Below are 25,203 nucleotides of genomic sequence, written 5' to 3'. Positions count from 1 at the left end.
GTCAGCAGCTGTCAGCTTTCAGAAATCAGCTGCATATTCATAACTCCTCCGTCCATCAGAGGAAGCGATGTGAGGAGAGACAGGCAGGAAATGTTCCCTTACGCTTAAACATGATGACCAACAGTCCAGGTTGCTTAAGTGTACAAAATGTCAAAATTCACTTGGAATTAAGCATTTATACAATCTCGCATTGTAATATGGGGATATTATTGTTGCAACATTATTCCCAGATGTGTCTGGAGTGCTGTACTTGTGAATGTGTAACAGTGTATTCAGATTTTCAAGAGTTGAAGCTGGTTAAAGTTACAGAAAGGTTGTGATCATGTAAGTTCAATCAGACTCACCAAATTATTTTTCTTTGAACTAATCCACTTGGGGTCAAAACCTGTCTAGAGTTTCCATGTAGCCCCAACCACCTCCTGCTGACTCATACACAGTTTGTGAATGCATTATTTCATTCACTGAAAAACACAACACTGCACATCTCTGTGTAACCCAGTCAGGGATTATGTTGCTCCTAAACACAGTTACAATTTTAAAAAAGAGTGGGAAAGTCATGTGCAATTTTTTGCCCCATCCTCCACCAGAAATTCTCAAAGATCAGCACAGGGTACGATTAATCATCACAATCAAATTACGATCGTTCACTTGGCAGAAGAGACTCAAATGGGAAGACAAGCTAAAGTCACAAAATCCAAATTTGATTGAAACACAAGCGGTCAGTCAAAGAAAGTAAACAAGTGAAAGAAGGGCTGACAAAGGGCAAAAAACCAAAACACAGACTGATAGATGAGAAACGTAAAACAAGAAAAAGAAAAGAAAAAATACAACAGGAAGTGAACCAAAACTCAAAACTATAGCACACATCCTTTAGAAGTGTAAGATAAGATAACTCTTGTGCTGACTACTTTCCTACAGCTTTTATCAAATTTAAAAAAAAAAAAAAAAAGCTCATCCAAGTCCATATTTGTAATTCCAAACATACTGGGTTATTTGTTTTCTATTTGCTTGTGAACATTTAAGGTAATGTGAAAGCACAATTTAACCACAGACAGCGATCAACATGTTATCCTGCAGCTTACATCCACCAACACTGGTTCCTGCAACTTCAGCACTAAAAGGCTGCTGGCTTTTCCCTCTGTTGCTGGTCTTTATTTTTCTTTGTTTCAGGAGGCAACTCCCCTAACACACACACGAACACACGCACAACCATGCACGCTTATGCGTGCACACAGTCAGGTCTCTGGTGGATGTGGCAGTTTGATCAGCACTGATACGTGTTGACAACGTCTAATCTGAAAAAATTGAAAGAAATGAATTAATATGCAAATTCATCCTTTATAATATAAACGTCCTTGAAGAGAGGAAGACAGGAGGGAGGGGGACGCGGGGGGGGGGGTGAATGAGAGAAACAAGGAGTGAGGGAAAAAAGGAGAGAGGGAAAGCATGGGGGTGGAAAGACTGGAGAAAATAAAGGAGGAAGTAAGGGAAAAATAGGAGAAATACAAATTTGAATGTGAAACAGGTAGACAGAAAGAAAAGAAGACATTTAAGAAAAACCTTGATAGAAAAATGAAAGAAGAGGAAGCATGGAATAAAAATACTGACAACCACTCATGTTACCCCTCAGCCTGCTAGCAGACACACATACGCTATCAGTTCTCAAGTTATTCACAAGTTGGTCTCAAGCTGATTCAGAAGATTTTCAAAAAACGTGACCTTGACCTTCAGGTCAAAATCACTGACATTCAAACTCATCTGAGTAGATACACTAATGGTATCAACTTGACTCTCCTACATCACCTCATTCTTGAGTTAGCACATTCACAAACACATGTGTGCACACTGCCCGCTTGATCCAGAGATCAAAATGAAAAAGAAAAACAAACAAGACTAAACAAGTGGAGAAAAGCAAAAGAAGTGGGGAGAGTAGGAGATGGAAGGGGAAGAAAGAAGAGGAGAGAAAGAGAAAAGAGGCAGAGGGAGGAAAAAAGAAATGAAACGAAGGCGATGAGACTTGGGTAAAGGGGAGGTTGAGAAAAGAAGTGGGAGAAAGAACAAAGTGAAATGTAACAGGAATGGAAAAAAGACGAAGTCAAAAATAGGCAGAGATATCTGAGGAAAAAGGGGAAACAAAAGGAGGAAAGGGAGGAAAAGGAGAAGAAGAAGGAGGGAAAGGACATGAAGCTTCCCAGGAGGAGCTACAAATCTTCATCTCCACCCCCTCCCTCTTCTTCTCTTCCATCCCACCACCAGTCGCTCCTAAAGGAGAACAGCAGCCGATCTGACGGAGAATAATGATGATGGAGGAAGAGAGGGAATGGAAGAGAGGGAGGACAGACAAATGACAGGGGAGCTGGACCCCCCCCACCCCCACCCCACTCCCCCCCACCCCCTTTCTGTCTTTGTTATTCTCTTTGAATTAATGGGATTAGTTTCTGCATGCATACACACACTCACTCACTTGAGATATTACATTCACTGTCATACACACCTCTTTTCATTTTGACACACACACACACACACACACACACACACACACATACATACACACACACACAGGTTGTGTGCTTGTTTGCAATTAAACAATTTCTGCATGAATGAAATGAAGGAAGAACTGAAAAGGCAAGAGAAGGAAGAAAGGCGAGGAGAGAGAAGAGAAAAGGGCTCCACGTGACGAACAACAGGAAGAAGACTGGAGTAGAGAGAAAAATATAAAAAGAACAAGAAGACAGAAGAAGGAGCAGTGGGTCTAAGAGAGAAAAAAAAGTCAAAGGAGAGGAGGAGGGTGGTGAAGAGATGAAGAATCGTAGCGATGCATCAAGAAAGAGCAGGGAACAAAGGGGCTGTGAGCAGAAGCAACAGAAATTATAAAAAAGGAAAAACAGAAGAAAAGTTTAAGAGTCAAAATAGAGAAATAAGAGCAAAAAAAGAATGAGAAAAAGAGCATAGGAAATGGGAGCAAGGGGATGAAAAAAAGGAGGATGGCAGAAAAAAGAAGGAAAACTTGAAAATTAGCACAAAAAAGAAACAGCATGGAGGAAAAGAAAGAAGCACAAATTTAGGCATGAAGCAAGGAAAAAGTAGGGGAAGTGTGAGCAAGAAAAGATAAACAGATGGAAAGGAAATGGAGGAGGAATAAGAGGAGAAGGAAAGTAAAGAAAATGGTGTAAAAGTAGATGAAATATCAGAGGAGAGGATGGGTAGGAGGAAAGAGGAAGTCAAGAGAGAATAAGTTGTACAGCAATGGAAGGTATAAAGAGGATGGACAGTGTAGGGAGCAACAACAGGAGAGGAAGACGAGATGGAAAAGGAGGAAGCTGTGAGAGTAGAGAACTGGGAGAAAAGAATAACAGGATGAAAAGAGGAAGAGATGATCTGGAGGAGGAGGAAGAGGGGTAAGTTCTGTTGCAAATGAAGTGAAAGGAAGAGGAGGAGTAGAGGGAATAAGAACAAGTAAAAGATTACAGGAAAGAAGAGAAGGAAGAGTGGAGGGAGTCTGAAAGAACGCAGAGAGGGGAAAAAAGACAAACAGAATAAAAAGAAGAGAGAAGAGGAGGAGGAACAGAATCGTGTGGGGATTCAGAGGTCTTTTCTCATTCTGCTCATTCAGCGTGCGTAGCCATGGCGTCTTCGGGGACGACGCTCCTACAAGACAAAGATTAGCGCTACAAAGGCAGCAGGTGGCTACCGGCTCCGCCGCCGCCCGACTCTGGGACCTAATTATCTACGGCACTGAAACTTTCCCCTGTTTGAAGGACAAATGATTAATTAAAAAGAACAACTCACCTACGCCTGTGATCTGTGGACAATACCCAGAGTGCTGAGGGTTTCTTTCCACCAGTGTGTGTGTGTGTGTGTGTGTGTGTGTGTGTGTGTGTGTGTGTGTGTGTGTGTGTGTGTGTGTGTGTGTGTGTGTGTGTGCAATTGCTGGGAAGTCTCATTGGGACAGGGTATCATTGTCAGACACTCTAATAACGTTGCCTGGTTCAGGGAGCCCGTTGTGTCCGACTGATAACTAGCTAACGTGACGGAGGAGCGTGGGGCGAGACAAAGCAAGCTACAGCAAGGTCACTGCAACCTCCACCAGCTGCCGCTGCAGCCACGGCAAAGCGCCGCTACGACAAACTAAAGCAAGGAAAACACACTAATTTAACAAGAGGCGTGTAATACAGCAGATAAGGCAGACACATGTAGCACATTAATGAGTCATTTAGCAACTTTAAGTGGCTGAAAAGAGAAGCTCACAACAAATTAATCAGACTGACAGGGAAGCAGAAGTATCCTTAAAAGACATCTCAAAGGCTCTGATGTTTCCAGTGTTGAGAAAACAAAATGGCAGAAAGAAAAAGTGGATCAGGCCAGAGGTGACTGATACTTCCAATGTGAGATACTAGGAAGAGTTACGGAATGATCATAGGGGAGTTCTATGAGAAATACATACATACAGTATTGAAAATCAGCTTAGAAAACACTGGACAGAACTTTTAGGGTCCTGTGTACTTTAATACAAGAGATGCAACATGGTAAGTTGTAAAAAGCTTCTACTGGTACTGGTACTGTAACTGATTCTGCGTAACTAATGAGCCATAAGCTGATGAGTCATATCTTGAAGTAATGGGTAAGATTTGTGAGGGTGATGCAAGACTTGCATCAAAAGAGCAAGACAGTGGTGAGGTGACAGACGGGTTCAAGGTGGGGGTGGGATAGTCTCTGAGCCCCCTCTTGTTTGCAGTTGTGATGGACGAGTTGACAAATGAGGTCAGGCATGAGTGTCAGTGGACCATGATGCTCACAGGGGACACTGTGATCTGTAGTGAGAGTAAGGAGCAGGTGGAAGAGAGCCTGGAGGTGGAGGTATGCTATGGAGAGAAGAGGAATGAAAGTCAGTAGAAGCAAAATAGCTGAGGCCATCCATCCAAAGCAACAGACAGAGCACAAAACAAGTGAAGAAGAGAGTGTAGGCAAAGTGGAAGTGGGTGGAGACAAGTGTTAGGGGTGATTTGTGAGTAAAGAGACCTGCTATAATGTAGGGTTGTGTTGGCTCATAAAAAAGCAGGAGAGGTCAAAGATTGTAAGAGTTTCATTGGGAGTAACCAGAATTGACAAAGTTAAAGAAAAAAGGCTGAAGTGATCTGCAGACCACAGAAAGACCACAGAGGAGATTCATGGATGTCATGAAGGAGGACATGCCAACGGTCGGTGGGACAGATAAGGATGGCAGGGATTGGGTGAGATGTAGGCAGATGATTCCCTGTGGCAAATCCTAAACGGAGCAGCCGAAAGAGGTACACCTCTTCATCACTGTTATAAAACAAAAAATTATTTACTTATCTAAGATACTCTGGGCTTGCTTCGATTCATACACATAGACATGGATGTGTGTGCCACTGCCCACACTGAAGCCATAAATGCAATCTAATTCTCTGGGGAACACTGGACCACAATGCAGAGCAGAGCCATGGGAGATCAGACAGGCAACCATGAAGGATGTGCCGTAGCTCACTTTCTTCCAAACACAGTATATACATATATAAGAGCAGGAATAATCTAAATATGGGGTCTCACACACAGACACACACACACACACACACACACACACACACACACACACACACGGAAAGCACAAGCGAGCTAGGTATTCATCACAGGGAAAGACTATTGTCAAAGAAAAGTTTAATTGTGTAAACACTCTGTAACTGTCCTGTCATATTCCTGCCTCTCCGGCTCACTATCGCCTCCATGGCTGTAATTGAATTGCTAGTGTCAGGAGGGAGAGGAGGGGAGGAAGAGGAGGAGGAGGGAAAGGCAGGAGGCGAGACTCGCCTTATGAATAGAATGTGTTTTCTATCAGGCAGGAGTTGACAAATTGTGTCAGGAAGAAAAGTCCAAGCGATAACAGTTTGGTATATGAAAGTGGAGGAGGTGCTACAGGGGAATGGAGAACAGGCAGGGAAAGGGCGAAGACGGGGGATGAGGAAGGAAAGAAGGAAGGAAGGAAAGAAGCAGGGGCAGAAATAGGAAGTGATTTTTAAAAAATGTGGAGGAAGAGAAGAGCGGAGACACTGGTTGGAAAAAGAAGATAGGAAAAGAGGGCTTAAGAAATCAGAGGGGAGAGGTGTGAAAGAAGACAAGTATGGGGGAGTGAAGAAGAGGAGGAGGTGGGAGAGATAAAGAAGCAAGCAGAAAAAGAGGAGATAGAGGAGGTAAAGGCAGAGGACAAAAATAAATGAAGGGAGGAAGAGGGAAGGAGATGATGAAGACTACGATGTTGGGAGTAAAGACAGAGAGGAAAAAGAGGACAAGCCAACAGTGGAAAGGAGAAGAAAGAGGAGGAAAGTGAGGGAGGGTGGAAGATAGTAGCTGTACTTCCTCTGCTGAGGAAGGAAAATGATTTGAAGAACAAGGGACAGAAGAAATTGAGGAAGAGGAAGCAATGAAGAAGGATAGTTGAGATTTAGTCAGATTCCTGTACAGTTTTTCACGAAGCTTTAAAAGTACAAAGTTCATGTGTTCGTGTGTGTGTGTAACAGTATATTTCCTCAAAGCCTTTCCCACATTGGTAAAGCCTGGGAACCAATGTTTTTTCATATATAATCTGTAACACACCTCCACTCCTCCTCCTCCTCTTCCTCACCTCACTTTCTCCATTTCCTTTCCTTTTCTCCCCCAGTGCATCCTCCCCACATTTCCTCTCCTTTTTCAGTGCAGTGATAAAAAAAAGATACTTTTATTTTGACAGTCTTATCAGGACAATGAGCTCAAATCAAACAGTGCTCTAATAGCCTGGAGACACCTCAGTCCTGGCTTTGTCTCTCCTGGTCTCTTTTGACTCCCTGCATTTCCTCCTCTGAGATACTCCTCAACCCCTCGTTTCATCTTCCTCACTCCTCCTCCCTCCTCTTCTTTCTCAGTGATCTCCCTGTGATAGGACTCTAAGGCTTTTCTAAGCTGTATTTAGCTTTTCCACTTTCTCTTTTGGGAGCTGATCGACCTATGAAAAGAAGGGGGGAAAAAAGGGAAGACAGAATGGTAGTGAAACAAAGACAAAAAAGAAGATGAACGATTACAGAGCAACAAAAAAGGTCAAAAGTTTGTGGGCAGATCTGTATATTTTGGTTAGGTACCAGTGACACGAACCCTCATGTGCTGGAGAGAGCAGCGCATTAATGATCAGCATGTCTGCATCTCATGTTTTACATAATGACACATTCAAGTGTCCGCATACCATTGTCCATGAAGTATAGAGACAATAGGGTTGAGGAAAGGAGGGAAGACGTGGAGTCTGAGGTGGAGGGTAAATGAAAAGACAATTTGTTTTCCCTGATACGGATGACGAGACTGACAGCTCGTCTTTGTTCTGACTGAGGTCGGAGGTCACAATGACACACGCATACACAACGCAGAGATAATAGGCAATTGTCTGTATCTGCAACCTGCATAATTACTTCCAGAGACAGAGGGAGACGTGACGCCTGCTGGAAAGCCCAAAAGGGAGGAGAAAGACAGAAAACAAGGGCAAAACAAGCCAAAGTCAGGAGACTGCAGAGAGAGTGACAGTTTAGTTCTTGCGTTAGTCCTGAGCCTGCTACTGTGAAGCAGGATTTGGGGCTTAGGGTAACTCCACAATTCAGTCAACTTCAGGTTTAAGCCTGGATTTTGGAAAGGGGCTCACCTGGTTAGTGGGTTACATTGGCATAATAATTAATGCTGCACACCTAAGAAGTCAACCCCCACCAAAACACTGCCTACCTGGCAAATCAGGTCTTTTCAAGATATAGACATATTCAGAAATCTTATGGGCCCCCTATGCAGGTAGTGATAGGGTCTATGTTTTAAAGACCATTTAAATTTTTTGTCTTTCCTTGACAGACCATCAATAAGAAATATACAAGTTTACTTCACTTCTTTTCTTTTAGAAGCTGTAAAGCCACTTCATTGCTCTATGAGCCCTAATATTGCAAAATCATTAATTGTTACAGTTGTGCAGTGTTGGGTAAGTTACTTTAAATTAGTAACTTAGTTACATTACTAGTTACTTCTCTAAAAAAGTAACTCAGTTACTTCAAGTTACTCGTTACTTTCAGAGTAACTAGTTACTAGGGAAAGTAACTTTGGTTTTACTCAGAATTCTCTTGTTAATGTGTTGCTTCCGTAACTGGATACCCAGCAAGATTGCCAGTCTTCTAGCTTGCTTACTTGCCACAAGTGCACTGTGCCACCTACCAATAGAAAGGAAAAATAATGTGCACATTTTCACGAGAGAAATCACGCCTGGACCGTCGTTGACCGCCGCCATGATTCTAGCCTGCTTTTTACATCCAACACAAAAACTGCAGTCGTGGTGCTTTTGATTGTACTCAGAACTTGGAAATTCTGCCTTCTGAATAGGAAGATGTAGGTAACACCAGACTGCAGATGAGCTGCATCCAGGGCTGGACTGGGACAAAACAATCGTCCCGGGCATTTTGACTAGAGACCGGCCCACCATTATAGGAAAAATCATAAAGCCTTTGAATGAAAATAAACACTGTTGTGACAGTGATGTACACTGTTCTGATGGTATACATGTATCAATCGTTTGTTGTAAGACTCAGATAATTATTTTTTTAAAAGCGAGACATTTTAAATGAGAATAATAAAGAAAAGTATTTCCTTGTGCCCCCCTTTCCCTGTTAATGCCCTACCTGGCCCCTGGCAACACTTTGCTAGACCCGCCCCTGCACAGTTACCAGCTGTCAGCTACATAGAAAAGCATCCTGGTGTTATTTGTCTCTCAGAAACAGTTCATAACTTCCTTCAACTCATTCATGTCACCTAAAAGGTAAACCTGTTTCTCCATCACCTGTTCAGCTCTGATGATTCAGTAAGGACATCTCCTGGTTTCATCTTCATGTTTCCCTCTCACCAGATAACCAAACCGATATCATGACCAGCAGCTTTACAGCTGTGGCTCCAGCAAACATCAGCTGATACTAGAAATTAATATTAAATAAATTCTAACAACAGCTGATCAAGCTTAAACGTGCTGCTGTTGTTTAACGCGACATCCGCTGGTTTCCTCTTTCTGGCGCAAAGTGAGCGATAAATAAACAAGAGAGAAAAGCCGATCAGCTGATCATTGATCAGTTTCGTGATTGAAGTAGAAACGGGAGAGGAGAGAATGAGAGAAGAAGAGGCAGCTGTGCAGCTTCAGCTTTGTGTCTTTTTCATTGTAGCTGAAGTCCGGGACAAACTGTGTTCCTTTTCACCTCAGTACGAAACGCCTAATATTTTCTCTGAATACCAGACGATTCTGTTTTTTAGGGGACGGTTGGCAACTCTAATAATTAACATATGAACAAAATAAAGTTCAACATCAGTAACATAGCACCCACCCAGCTGTATAGAAACTCCGTCATGCTAGCTAGCACGCAGTACGAAAATGTCAGCATACCGAAAATAAACTCCACCTAAACTTGGTTTATATCTGACTCCGATAGACTGCAGGTCATAACTTCTTACCTGAAGTTCAGTTCACCTGACACGCGGACCGGCGGCCGCTTCGGGTCTCTCCTCTTGCCTCCCTTTTCCTTCATCCACCTGCTGGCCTCCACCACTTGCTAATGTTATTGAATCTGTGGAAGCTCCGCGATATCCACCACACGAAGTAACGAGTAACGAGCCTATCTAAATCCCAGTAACGAGTAACGCGTTCCTGGTTTTGGCATAATAACTAGTTACCGTGCTCGTTACCACAATAATAACGTAGTTACTGTAACGCGTTACTTAATAACGCGTTAGTCCCAACACTGCAGTTGTGGTCACAAATTTACAATAATCAGGGGCATGAATGTCATGGTAATTTGGGGCTTTTAATGATTTCTTTGAACTGTTTTTTTTGAAGCAAGCTTCACATTGCCTTGGACTTGAGAGGGTGCTGATCGAGAAAGAAGCCCCTAATCTAAAACTGACACCTTCAAGTTGAAATTTGCTGCTGCCCACGTGGACAAGCTAAATGCATTTTAGAGTAAAGTTTTATAGATTGAGCTATTTGGCCACAAGTAAATCAAATGTTTTTTTCTTTTGTGTTGTATTGGCAGAGCATGCATTTTTAATATTGTTCAATCATTTTCATTTAATTGTGGGAAGCCAAAATCATGTCAATCACTGAAATGAGATTTCAATTAAATGTGCAACCCTATTATGAATTACTGTGTATTTATTTTACAGAATAAACAATTGTAAATGCAGCGACATCTGCATCATCTATGATCGTACTATTTATATGATGAAACGGGAGTTAGATGATGAGACGCAATCTCTCCAGCATGTTTTGCAGATGCCTCAGGGAGCTCCTCTTGGTAGGTCATGCCTGACTCACCTCACCTAAGAGGGGTCCAGGAGGCAGATGCCCATATCATCTCAGCTGGCTCCAAGCATCTCTACTCAGCCCATCCAGAATTACCAAGCTCTGCACTCTATCTCCAAGCCCGAGCCCAGACAGCCTTCAGAGGAAAGTCATTTCTACTGTTTATATCTCCAGTCTAATTCTTTCAGTTAGTTCCCACTGCTCATGGACATTGGTATGGGTAGGAGCATCGATCGATCTGTAAATCGACACCTCTGCTTTCCTAGTCTCTTCACCACAACAGACCACTCCAGCACCGGCATCAATCTGTCTGTCCCCTCACTCTTGGACAAAATCCCGAGATACTTTAACTCCTCCACTTGGGTAGCAACTCATCTCTTACATGGAGTAGACACTGCACCTTTTTTCAATTCAATTACAGTCACCAAGAAGCGCTTTATATTGTAAGGAAAGATCCTACAGTAATAGAAAGAAACCCCAAAAATCACACAGGAGAGAACCATAGCCTCAGACTCTTCTGCTACTCCACTATCCATTGTAACTTGCCACATGCTGCCAACACCACCTGTTATGTGAACCTTGCTAGAATGGTAAACCTGGGCTTATCTATTGAGCCTTTGTGTTGCCCCTTAGCCTGATTAGGGACAATAGGGCAAATGAAGCCAGCAAATAACTAAACTTAAAATCTAAAAATGTATAATATGCGTGAATTCCATACATTGCTGATTCCGTAGCACTCGGTTTTGCAGGGTGGGGTTGCTAACCCCACGGCCAACCCTCGTCCTTTCTCATCCGGGCTTGTCGGGATGATCTGATGATCTGAGCCCGGATGATCTGAAAACCGTTGACATCGCTTGGGACGAAGCCGAGGCAGTCGCCACTGACCGACGTTAATGGAGATCGTTAGCTGCCCGATGCGCCACTTGGTGTAGGAGAAACTAAGTCAGGGGTGGGCAACTCCAGGCCTCGAGGGCCTGGGTGTCCTGCAAGGTTTTAGATGTGTCCTTGATCCAATCATTTGATTCAGGTGTGTTGACGCAGGGTGATATCTAAAACCTGTAGGACACCAGCCCTCGAGGCCTGGAGTTGCCCACCCCTGAAGTAAATGCTAAGTAATGGGGGAATTAGATGAAATGCACAATGCAAGAAGTAGAAGAAGTACAGAGAAATGTCAAAAGATCACGCATGACAAATTAAAGCAGAGCTGGGTTAGAACTGTACTTGCATGTGTGCCACACATGCAGATGTGAATCAGATAAATCCATAGCTTTTGGTCCCAGTCAAGCTAAAGAAAAAAACAAAACAAGCCAAAAACAAATACAAACAGACACAGCAAATATGAGATTTCCCAACGGGCTCTTCTTCTGACATTTTCAGTGACAACAGCGGTGTCACAAAACAAATACAGTGTCCAGCACCTTATAACACTCCTACCCTGCATTGTTCTTTAGCCAAACATAGCAGGGTGCTGGATCTCTTCTTTTCTTTTTGTGACAACTAAGACCTGAGGAGGAAGAGGCTTAAACCTTGTGAATATGAAGTGTTAGACACACAAGAAGCCCTATAAGAAATGGTCTGTTAGTTTTTCTTTTTTCTGCATTACTTAATTAAGGCCAAAATAGGTAGGTAAACTGCTTGTAAGCAATCTACATTCAGAGAGTGGTTCAAGGTTAAATTTATTTATATAGCACATTTCCAGACAGACGATTATAGCTCAGAGATGGTTATACTGGAATCCTAGTTTTAGACTTTTTAAGTCTTGGCCTGGACAAACACCATATAAACAAAGCATCCTTTGTCCCATACATCCACTGCAACTCTTCTGCACATGTCCAAACTATCTCAACCTTGCCGCTCTAACTTTGTCTCCAAAACAACAACCTGAGCTGTCCCTCTGATCTGCTTATTTCTAATCTTGTGCATCCTGGTCACTCCCAGCGAAAAGCTTAGCATTTCATCATTTCTGTCATCTGCATATATACAACCGGTCGACCTACCAGCTTGTAAACATTCTCTTTCACTCTAGCTTCCCTCTGTCACAACTCACCCATGACACTCGTCTCTATCCACTCCACACTGTCTGCACTCTCGTCTTCACCTCTCTTGTGCACTGTTTTTTGCTTTTTGTTAACCTCAGGTAATTGTGCTTGCTTCTTTACCGTTCCACCTGCGTCCCTCTCACTCACACATGTATTCTGTCGTACTTCTACTGGCATTCATTCTTCTTCTCTCCAAAGCATACCTCCACCTCCCCAGGCTCTCTTCCAACTGCTCCCTACTCTCACTACAGACCACAGTGTCATCTGCAAACATCATAATTAACAGAGACTTCTGCCTGAACTCATCTGTCAACCTGGACACCAAAGAACCTTCTTTGCAGTTCATTGCAAAATCATAGAGCAGATAATAGACAAGTTAAACAATCTACCTTAACCTGAAAAAAAAAATGCTAGCTTGCTAATGCAGGATGCTTTGGGAAATTTTCTATAGCTAATGATTCCAGATTTCTTTGGGTACCCTAATTATGACTAAAAAGGAAAATATGGAATGCATGCTGAACACACTGAAATATTAAAAGCATTATAGCTGATCATTAATATATAGGTTAATAGGTTAATAATGTAAATCTTTTGGTTTTAGGTTTATCGGCCACTGGAATAATGTGCTCTTTTAGGGTTTGACTAACAAATAATGACTATGACTATAAAATTATCAGCATTTGATTAGTAACTAAATTTAAATGGACTTGTAACTTCTTATTACATGTTGCAAATATTTGTCGCTCAACAACACAATTAGGAACACATTTTATTACATTTAATCAGTGGTCTTTCAAAGTTGCATCGCTGCAACTTCTATCACTGTTCAGGACAGTTTTTTCTAAACAGCCCATTTCCATGTTAAATTAATTCATAACTCAGTCTTCACTTTTCCGCCTCTGTGTCTCTGAGTCCTTCTGTTGTTATTTCTTCTCTTTTAATTTCTCTCTCTCTCCTTGTCCCTCTGTTCATGTTTGGCCAGACGAGCGCAGCGTCCCCAGATAAAAGACAACCAAACAAGAAAGGGAAGTACAAACAACAACAACAAAAAAAAAACAACAACACAAGAAGCAGAACACGATGAGAAGGAAGAAGAAACAGAGAGGACGGGGACAACAGAGCGAGGCGCATGCTTGGTGTAATTGAATCCAGGCGGCAGCAGAGAGAGGGACAGATGGATGAACTGAACAGATTAGCATCCGTAATCAGAGGAAGGCGTGAGGAGGAATAGATGTGGCGGCCGTGTTCACTGAGCTGCTAACTGGTTTTACAAACATGTCTGTGAAGAGTTGCTCTGGCTCCTGATGAACACAAACTATGACTTATTGTCTCTGATCAGATGGAACAGACGTGCACCCGTTGTTTTACATGATTACTACTTCTACTGAGACTTTGAAGAGGGTCATCGCCTAGCTCTGATAGGGAGAAGAACGTGAACAGATCCGTTACCGGTCACAGAGTGTTGGTTGTGAAACCTCAAGTTCATCTGTAAGAGACATTTAACAAACAGGAGGAAATGTCTTATTTTGTTTTTTTTTCAGCCTCAGATGAATCCATATTTGCTGTTCCAGTGTGTATAAATAAAGTACAGTATGTGCTGCTGATACATTGTTGGGAATACCAGAGCAAACTACCCTGAACAGGTAATGGAAGGCCTCTCATTGGCTTCAGGTTTAGGGTACGGTTAGAGTAAGTCTCCAGGAAATAAGAATAGCTCGTCTTGCCATCATGTTAATGTGATCTTATGTGGGTACAGACTTGCGACCTTAGACCCTGTCTTGATTTTCTATCATGTCTCACTTTCTGCTGGGATGTTCGGTTCAAGCTTCATGCCCCACTTTTTAATCTATCTTTGTCACTTGAAATATCAGCTTTTCCTTCCTTCCTTCTCTCTGTCCCATCATATTTAAACTTGTTAGATACCTTTTTGATTAAGCCTCCAATTTACTCTTTTTGTTGCTTTCCTTTTATTAAACTGAATCCATTTTGGTTTTTTGTCCCTTATTAGTTTTCAGTGTCTATCCATGTTAACCTTCATGCCCATCTTTGACAATCTTTCCTCCCTTCTTTTCTGCTTTCATTCATACCATTGGTAAACATGCTGTAAAATCCATTTCCACATTCATTCTTCCATAGTCAAATGCTTATCCATTTTTTTCCTTCCTTTTTTCCTTCCATATAATAAAGTGCTATATGGGGCCTTTCTTTTCTGGTCTATTATTTATTCACTCAAGTTCCACCAGTTTACCCCATTCGTCCTTCCTGTTTTAAACTGGATTAATTCTTGTTCCTATTTAGTTTTTGCACTCTCTATCCTTGATTTCTTTTATATTTCAGTGACCTGCTAAACATCATTTCTTAATTTCTTCCCCTGCTTGTACTTTTCTTACTTTAGTTAGTCTTTTCTTATTCCTGTGCTGTAATACTGAAACATTAACACATCGTCTTCTCTTTGCACCGTCAGGGGCAGCCCTCCTTACTGTGTGTGACATATCACTCTCTAAACTTAGTTTGAGCTCACTCACTCACTCTCACACACACACCCTTCGTGCCTCCCCACAAATTAAAAGTTGAGTGTTGGACCTTGAAGAGTTCCCATGTTATCATTGCTGTGACAGAAAGATAGCAGTGAGGAACGCTTTATTTGCCGTCCGGTGCCGTCCTGTCCTCTGCTGCCGTTATCTGAACAGCTCCGGCTTCCATTGTAAACAGCCCCGTCCTTGTTAAGAAGCCTAATTAGAAAACTCTAATAATAATGGTGTGTGATTGGCCATTGTGTACTCTAAAGATTCCATTTAGAGCGGTGGCGAGCGGGTGGCGGTTTAATAAAACTTAACCAAACGGATAATTTTGCTCTAGTAATAATCCTCTGCTTCTGAAAAGTTCTTTGTTTGCCTCAAGTGGTTTTATTGCTCTGCTTAAAAAAAGACACTGATTTAATTAATCTGAGCACTTTCAGAAAATCCATTGTGACTAATTTTCCCACTGAGTGTGGAGTTTAGAGGATCTGCTGTATAGAAATCATTTACCAGGTCTGAAAAACAGAACAGCTTTACGCTAGACTTCGAGACTGAAAAAAATCTTTTTTCTGTTAAGACTGTAGGTAACTCTGCTTGTGAGAGTGAGCTATCCCTCACTAATTAGTTTACCGAAGAAAAACAATCATGTATTAACCTTGATCATTATCTAGAAACAATCAGCTCACCAGCGTAGCTGGTAACGGTTGTAACCTGACATCGTACAACCTGTGCAGTTTCTTTTATATGCTTTAATCATCTTCATAATATATAAGCTTATAATATGTCATATATATTTTCTTATACTTATTCCATTCACTTAATTTACATATCCATTCACAACAAGGAGCCATGACCCTGATGTTTCAAATTACAAGTGCCCAATCTTACTACCAAATCATAACATATGGAGGTAGTGTGATTGCCCTTAGTGCTGTGCAGTCTTGAGCATCAGTTTTTCAATATGCAAGATTAACACAGTGGATAAGTGTATTTTAACCATGATGTTTTCTAAGCCTAACCAAGCAGTTATCAAACTTCAGGTTTCTGCCAATCCAGAAAGAATCACCAAGAAATCTAACAAGCATGGACCGGAAAAAAACACGAACCAAGAACTTTCTTGGGAAGCCGCTGCCGCATAACCAAAGTGAAATCAAATAGCAAGTTTAACAAAGTGAAAGCTAAAAATCAAAGATACACACATTGGACACAGGCTGCAGTGTCCTGGTCCTTATACAAACTTTTCTTGCACTTGCCATAAAAAATTGCAATAGCTAATACATTGCAATACAGGAGGACTGAAGTCCCTTCTAGTGGTCATTGAGCGAGATATCACGAAGTAAAGCTGGTAATAAAAAAATAAAACCAACACTGAGTTAGACAAAACAACCAAACACACAACTGACAAAAGAAAGTGTGCGGGTTTGCTTTTGCTAGAAGCACGTATGAATATGATTACAAATCAAAATGATCACATACTCAGCTCAGAAGAAATCAGGAGTGAAAGGTGGATTATATCTTGAAAAGTTCATTTTCATTTGTGCTCATACAAAGAACATCCAACTGAGGTGGATTTGGGAGAATTTTTTTTTTTCTTTCAGTGACTGGAGTCTGAATCCATATAAATCATAACACACCTCCAAATGTTTGGAAAACATTACCAAAGCAAGCTACTAAGAAAAACCCTGAAACTTTTGTTTGCTACCTAGCTATAGTGCTCTATATGATGTACAGCTCAAGCTCTTTTTAAAGGCCTTTGAGGAAAACAAAAATATTTGAGAAAATGAGGCTTGAAGAAAGAGGTGAATGACAACTAGAGTGTGTAATACAAGAGAACAGTGTACATGTGTAAATATCCCTCCAGATTTGACCTTTGCCTCCTGTCCTGGAGTACAAGTGACATTTCAAATGCAAATACAAACACACTCGACTACCGAACACACACACACACACACACACACACTGAGTAAATTTGTCCTTGGGCAGCAGCCGCTGCCAATGGCTACTCTACATGACATTAAACGTAGGTGACTGTAAACTTGGATAATTATGATAAATGTGAGTGATTATGACGAATTATTCCCCTCCATTGTGCTAATAGCATAATTAGCAACAATAATCAAAGACTTATGATGTTGAAATAAGGCAATGCCGCGGACAATTAGACCGCAAGGAGCTAGTAATGGAGAACTTATGGTGTTTTCCTGGAGGGCAGAATTACTCTTACTTCCAGAAAGACTTTTAAACTGAGCTGGTTTTCTTAGAAATTTTGCCCTCTGATGAGAGAAAATTGAAATAAATACTCCATTAAATGCAAGCTTTTATGAAGATGGAGTGAATGAGAATGAAAGTGAGTGTAAATAAGAAGGCAGGTGGCTCAAAGGCAAACCATGTAGGTACTGCTTTGTCCTTCGAGTCAACTATTCAAACTAAAGTTTAACTGGAAGACAAACAGAAAGAAAAACTGAAACTGTTGTCATGATTCTGGAAATGTGAACATACATGTCTCGTCTCGGGTGTTTTCTTCCTGCTCAGGCAGAGATAGTCTAAGGCGTACTGAAGCCTGAAGGCACATCAGATCATTAAAGCAGCAAAGACCTAATCTTGAGTTTGGATAATAAGGCAAAGGAAATGACGGATGTAAAAACTCACTGTCATTTTTCTGTCAGAGGTGTCATCATTGTGTGGTCATGCAGTTTGAAGAAGGGATGGTTTTTGAAATCTTGCCCTCTTGCTGTGTTCAAAAATCACTTTGACATCAGAGATGTTAGAATGTTGCTGAACAGCAAACCTCTAAAAGCAAAACAGGATCAAATTCTCTTGGATTGAAAGATGCGCTCCCTTTCACGAACTCATGGGAGAAACAATTAAATCAAGTGTCTGACACAAACAGAACCTTGAATATTGCAAGAGGGATGTGAATGTGAGTGTCAAATTCAGTTACTATTCAGTTGCTGAATATCCAGAGGCAGTAGTGCTATTTTTATATAAGCATCTATATGACATTGCAAGGCAGCTGGGCTTTCATTTGCAAAACCACCGTCACACTTTTGACAAATTAAATCTTGCCGAGATTAAAGCTATATGCTTGCAGAGAATGAGAAACTGCCTGCAAATATTCCTACAATGATAACAAAAAGTGTTTAATAATAGGTGTAACTGATATCACCCTGTTGATCTTGTTGCTCCATGATTAACATTGCAAGTCACCATTACATTGTTGTGATATCGTAGCTTTGCAATGTGGGGAAAAATTGAAAAAATGCTATTGCTTATAGTTCCTCTGGAGCAAATGGTAAGCATTTTAAGTGAAACTTGATTTGCTGTTAGCCAAATTTAGCTTACTCATGTTGTTTTTTTAGTAAAAGCAATAAAGCAGCTTTTAGCTAACTTCTTGGCTAATGCTAACTGAATGCTCACAAGACAGTATTTGCCAATGGCAATGTTGATCTTGGACTAACATTATGATGATGATGATGAAGGAAAAACATGAACATGGGAGTACCAGATATCCCTAATATACTTAACAACATGCTAACTCTATAGCTAGGTACACTGACTACTTGCTAGTTTTTGAAGCTGTGGCTGGTTTCTCCTTCTATCTATGCCTTAAATCCGACTGGTTGAAGTTACTTTGTGGCAGACAGTAATTCCCCTCATAAGTGTCATTTAACAATAGGTTTCCACTGATGACTTCCTAGATCAGTGTGGCAAATCAAACTGCATGACAGGTGCTGTGCTGTATACAATTATCCAAGTTGGCTCAAATTTAACAGTGACAAGTTACTGATCTTCCTTTACACTTTCCCCAAGTTTAAATGGTTTTTGAAAGATTAAACAAAGAAAAGTACTCAAACTAATGGCTGCCTTGGAGCAAGGAAATTGCACAGATTAAAACTAAAGGTCAGAGCATTTACACTTACTCAATGCTAAATTACATGTTTGATATTCATTTTGTGTAACAGGCTAGTAAGAATGCAACATTTCAGGATTTTTAAGAATCTGAAAAGCTTTGTGTTTAATAGGTATTAGATGATGAGAATGAGTTTTAGTAACTGGTCTTTTGTTTGAGGCAAGATCTTACAATTTTAGCGAAGCACTCATTTGGTCATGTTACACATTTCCATGGTGCGACAAAAACACTAGGTTTAAACACAAACCTATCTTTAACAATATAATTATTAGAAATTATTTTATAAATGCACTGATTAAATCTTGCAAAACCTTCAGTATTACAGCAAAAGCCTATAGAATTTGTCCAAAAAACCTTTAGCAGCCTTACTTCCACAAAATAAGTTTTCAAAAACCTTGGGGTGGCTGTAGCTCAGGTGGCAGAGCAGGTCAGCAGGTCAGAAGGTCGGTGGTTCGATCCCAGGCTGCCTCCTGGCTGCATGCCAAATATCCTTGGGCAAGATACTAACCCCAAGTTTGCCTACTGGTGGTGGTCAGAGGGCCCGGTGGCGCCAGTGTCCGGCAGCCTCGCCTCTGTCAGTGCGCCCCAGGGCAGCTGTGGCTACAATGTAGCTTGTCATTGCCTGTGTGTGAATGGGTGAATGACTGAATGTAGTGTAAAGCGCTATACAAATGCAGGCAATTTACCATTGCCCAAATCTTACAGCTGTGCCAAAGCATGCAACCATTAACCACCTCCTTCATTGTAAGGATGTCAAAGGTCAAAGTCAACAGCCAGCTCACATCAGATACATTCCCGATGACTATGTGACCCTGAACTGATGGTATGTAAAGAAGATACTGAAGTGAGAGAAAATAAGAGCTGCATGGAGAGTTTTCCTCCTCTCTGAGACTCTGAATTACACTTAGGAGTAATAATTTTCAACCACTCACCCTTCAGAACAGTTAGAGATGCTGAGCCTCTCAGGCTCAGTTTGACTGATATTAGTCAAATTGCGTCATGCGCTTTTAAAGATGACTCTCTTTAACTGCAAGAGGGTGTTGAAAATAGAAGCGTTGAGCTTCAAAGGAAGCTCTCTCCTCCAAGGTCATCTCATGTTTTAACTCCAATTTCAATACTTTATGAGCGTGACTGTAATTAAAATGATGGGGTCAGCTTTCTGATATTACAACAGAGCAACCAATGAGGTAAAGCCAGTTAATAAATTCTTTTTCAAATTGAGACTGGCGAACTTCACATGGAAAAGACAACTTTTGGTTTCTTGAAATGCGGACAGAGTCTCATTTATTTAGCAAACATGACAATAAGTTGTAGGCAGTTAACTGGAAATCTGCTTATGCTGTTATCTTAGCTTTGTGGGTGTCTCCTCAGATATCTGGGCTCATTGTCCTGCTGCAGAGCATGTTTGTGACTGATCAGAATCTTCCCTAAAGTCATTCCACAAATAATAATATAATCTTTTAAACATTAACCATAAACATTCATGGCCATCTGCAGTGAGCAAATGCTGGAGTTCATGTCTTGTATCAAATTGGAATTTATAAATAAAAACCGGTCATGACGCAGATTTTGCTTTCTGCAGAAACATGGTCTTGTATTCTGTTGTAGATATCATTTATAATTAATGGAGCATAGCGATACATCAGGCACACCAGCAGATCAGCTAATTGATATCTAAATATACAACTGGCAAATCCTATATTCTGCAAGCCCATTTACAACCCACCTCCACCTTATTTACTGTGTTGGAACTAGTGCCATATCTGCTGTTTCTGAAGCTTCTCTGTTCTGTGCTGAGATCCTTCTGTTGCTTTCCCTCCCTGTGGATTTCAACATGCTCAACTCATTTTGGATGGAAATGAGGAAAAAATGATTTCTGCTTTTTGAGTATAATGACCCTGTCTGATCTGAACTTAATTTCTTGCTTTGTACCGTGGAACAGTAAGTTCCTTTGAAACCAAAGGGCCGTTTTGACTTGGCTTTAAAATGAGATGATTTGAGATTCACAATCAAATTCAGAAACTCACTGAAATTAAAAAAAATGTTAACCTTTAGTATTGTTTCACTGCTATAGAATCAAACCAAAGATGCCCAATTCACCCATTCTTTCTATACTTAAGAGCTTTCTATCTAAGAATGACATGCATTCATTCTCTGACAGATGCATTGGAGAGCAATTTGGGGTTAGTATCTTACCCAAGGATATTTGGCATGCAGACTGTAACAGCCAGGAATTGAACCACCAACCTTCCAGTTAGTAGATGAGAGCAATTAGAGATTTAAAACCTTAGGATTGAGGATAAGGGTAAGGCTTTTTCAGAATAAAGCTGCTGTTTCTCGAAAAGTTTTCATAAAGAACTGACCAGTATTAACATATTTTCTCACAACTGCTCTGATCAAAGATTATATGATTCAAAGTGGATATCCATGATTATACTACATATAGATTTACAGGGGTGAAAGAACATTGGCGCATGGATTCTTTTACAAGATGAGTGTAATACACTTGATTGATGGTGTCAATCACTGAAGAAAAATAAAAAGTTCTTTGTCAGCCTGTGGATTTATTTCATGTTTGTCATTGTTGAAGAATTTTAAATCTTTGGTTTCTTTGCTGTATGTTCTGGTCTTTGATGTACTTTGTTGAACTTCCACCCCAATCAGTTTTAGCAAATATTAAAAGGGAGTTTTTCCTTCCCACTGTCACCAAAGAGATCGCTCATAGGAGGTCATCTGATTGTTGGGGTTTTTTCTGTATTCTCTGAATTACTGTAGGGTCTTTGCATAACAATATAATGTGTCTTGAGGCAGCTGTTGTAGTAACTTGGGGCTATGTAAATAAAATTTAATTCAGTTTTAGTTTATTCCGGCTTTTAGATCCTTCCTCAACCCCTAATGACAAAAAACCCATGGAGGTGCACGAAGAACATCTGAAGTCCACACAGAAAGTATCCAGCCAACCAGGAGATTCAAACCTGGTCTACATCACCTTTGAGGCTACAGTCCTAAACACCGCAGAAGGATATCACCCACCCTTAGTGTGGCTGTAGAGTCAAGGAAAAAGACACAGGACAGACCGATGCCCCAAAATCTCATTGCAGAAACAATCCAACTCAGAGAAAAAAGCACCAGTGAAAGAACTGAAAAACATCCAATTTACAATACTGGAGGTTGAGATGAACAGCACTGTTACCCTGGACACCTGAATTATTTCAGGTGCCCCTTCTTCTCCTGAGAAAAACTCATACAAATTCATACCAGCTCTGCTGCCCCCCTTCCTTTTCCAAAGGCAAATTAACATTAAATAACACATGCATGAATCCTAATCCTCCCTCTTCCTCTCTCTCTGGTCAAGTTATCATTGGGGATCACTCTTTCACATCCATACATGTCTGCCTGAAACCTCTCCCTCCCTTTTCTCTTCTCTGGACAAATTAACATTGCTAAGCACTCATGCACATTCAAACATGTCCCTACATCCCCTGCCTCTCTTTCTTTCCATCTCTCTAGGCAAATTAACATGGGAGAACAAACACCTTTGTCCTCGTTTCCTTGCTTTTCTCTTTTGCTCTTTTTCATCGTGTGGTTGAATTAACTTAGGAATCACAAAGAAATTCATGTAAACTCCCATTTGTATTATTTTCTGCCTATACATGTTTAATTTCTGCTGCTTTTCTTTCTTTTCACACAAAAAGATGCTGATGACCACATACATGTGCTCTTATCCTGTCTCTCTATACATATCCAGTTTGGAGGGTGGAGAGACCAGGTTAGAGGTTTGCAGAATGTCAAAGGGAAAAAAAATGGGGGAACAAAAACCTCAAATGTGGAACTTCAATTAATTTAAAGCCCCCACCCATCCATCAGCTGCACCAATCAGCCAAGAATAAATCCGCGGCAGATCTAATTACGGTGCCGTCTCCGAAGACCCCGGCTGCCGCGAAGCCAATCTTCAACTCCTTGTTTGAACAGGCTGATGAACTAAGGGACTCGATGGATATCAAGTCATTTTGTTTAATTTATAAATGGATTTTCCCCTAATACTTAAATTATCATCAGCATGAGAGAGGGAGAAAGTGAAAGAGAGAGAGAGCAATCCAAAGCGTTTGTAAGGTAAAAAGTCTTGAACATGTGGTGCAGGAGAGGATGGAGGGGTAAATGGATGGAGGGATGGAGGAGACAAGGCAAAGAATTCCAATGAGAAATGTGTCCTTTCCCAGTTTATAGCAGTGATGGCTCTACAGTGTGTTGAATCAATTTGTTCAAACATTCAGCAAACGATAGAAGCATCAAGGTTAGAGAATGTTAGCGAGAAATGGGTTGCGACCAAGGAGAACCCTGCAGACTGAAAAATGGAGCCAACACAGAAGCATCACTGACTCCCATGTTTAAATGGCCAACTTAACAGGATCAAAAACATATGTTTACACTTTTGACTGGTCATTTTTTTCCTGCATGCATCACCTTGACGACATAATTCAGACTCAAACATCTAGACCCACGACCGTTCAGATATTCTGCTAAGGCTAACACTTCCACCTACAATTTGACTGCTATATAAAGTGCTCGTCGATGCTATTTCAATGTGTTTCAATCAGTCTGTTACAAACTTTGATTTCATCTAGCTTCAGGAGAAACATCCTGAAAAATCTAGTCCAAAAAGGTTTATCTGCATACTTTTCAAGAGGATATAGAAGCCTTCTGAGTCAAAAGTCTTGAGTTGTCTGGTTTAGTCAGAGTCATTGCAATTCTCCTTTGGTTTTATCAAGGTCAATCATCAATCTCTTAAAAAGAAAAGGCTGTTGTGAATTTTTCAAGCCCCTAGAACTCATATGGATTGATTAACTTTGATGGTTAAGTACTTTGCAGCTGTCATAAGTATTGTGCTGTTTGAAGCTTTGTAACTTCTGTTCTCTGCTGTGGTGAAAATACTCTGCAAGACTAACTTGAAGCCACTCTCCCTTGTTTACCTACCTGGTTCAGGTGTCTCAGAGTGTGACGATGAAGAAGCTGAAGAAGCCCCGTCTTCGTTGACTGCTCCCTGGGATAGAGACATCCCTCGGCCTGGAGGAAGTTTCATCCCAAGCTGCTCTGCCATCTCCACATGATCGCCAGGGTGGATGTAGTCAAACACACTGCTACCAGTGAGCTCCACCTGCAGAAATAAAGCGTTGTTAAAAATCATCCTGTAAATCCCCTTTCGTTCTTTCTTTTGTTTCTACACAATCTTTAATGTCTTGGCTCATAGTTTACTGTTTATTATTTGTCATTTATTTTAATAGTTGGTCCCACAAACCAGTGAAGAATTTGTGTGTGCTGAAAAACACTCAAATCTCAAATATGGAGAAGCAATGGCTGTTGGTTTTTGGACAGTTTGGAAATTGTTAATTGCTAATATTCTGTTCTTTGGGGCATCATTTTCATCTTTTTTTGCTGACCTTTCATTCTTTGTCTTCCTACTCCGCAGCTTGTCGTCTTTCTTTCTCCTCCACCCTTTACTCCATGGCTATTTTTCAATCCATACAGGGAGTGCAGAATTATTAGGCAAATGAGTATTTTGTCCACATCATCCTCTTCATGCATGTAGTCTTACTCCAAGCTGTATAGGCTCGAAAGCCTACTACCAATTAAGCATATTAGGTGATGTGCATCTCTGTAATGAGAAGGGGTGTGGTCTAATGACATCAACACCCTATATCAGGTGTGCATAATTATTAGGCAACTTCCTTTCCTTTGGCAAAATGGGTCAAAAGAAGGACTTGACAGGCTCAGAAAAGTCAAAAATAGTGAGATATCTTGCAGAGGGATGCAGCAGTCTTAAAATTGCAAAGCTTCTGAAGCGTGATCATCGAACAATCAAACGTTTCATTCAAAATAGTCAACAGGGTCGCAAGAAGCGTGTGGAAAAACCAAGGCGCAAAATAACTGCCCATGAACTGAGAAAAGTCAAGCGTGCAGCTGCCAAGATGCCACTTGCCACCAGTTTGGCTATATTTCAGAGCTGCAACATCACTGGAGTGCCCAAAAGCACAAGGTGTGCAATACTCAGAGACATGGCCAAGGTAAGAAAGGCTGAAAGACGACCACCACTGAACAAGACACACAAGCTGAAACGTCAAGACTGGGCCAAGAAATATCTGAAGACTGATTTTTCTAAGGTTTTATGGACTGATGAAATGAGAGTGAGTCTTGATGGGCCAGATGGATGGGCCCGTGGCTGGATTGGTAAAGGGCAGAGAGCTCCAGTCCGACTCAGACGCCAGCAAGGTGGAGGTGGAGTACTGGTTTGGGCTGGTATCATCAAAGATGAGCTTGTGGGGCCTTTTCGGGTTGAGGATGGAGTCAAGCTCAACTCCCAGTCCTACTGCCAGTTTCTGGAAGACA

At 41.1% G+C, this 25,203-nt stretch overlaps 1 protein-coding gene across 1 annotated transcript in view; it reads right to left on the bottom strand.

Annotated features, from left to right (window-relative positions):
• Positions 1-25,203, bottom strand: part of LOC116310777 (neuronal PAS domain-containing protein 3) — a 360,308-nt gene that overhangs the window by 38,641 nt on the left and 296,464 nt on the right. The window contains exon 8 of the mRNA XM_039603778.1: positions 23,794-23,974. Within this exon, the coding sequence (XP_039459712.1) occupies positions 23,794-23,974 (181 nt within the window). The remainder of the gene's footprint in view (positions 1-23,793; positions 23,975-25,203) is intronic.

Source organism: Oreochromis aureus, linkage group 19 (genome assembly GCF_013358895.1).
Source record: "Oreochromis aureus strain Israel breed Guangdong linkage group 19, ZZ_aureus, whole genome shotgun sequence".
In the NCBI taxonomy this organism is placed as follows: domain Eukaryota; kingdom Metazoa; phylum Chordata; class Actinopteri; order Cichliformes; family Cichlidae; genus Oreochromis; species Oreochromis aureus.
The sequence above is the reverse complement of the archived record's forward strand: the minus strand, read 5'-3'. Positions and strand labels throughout refer to the sequence as shown.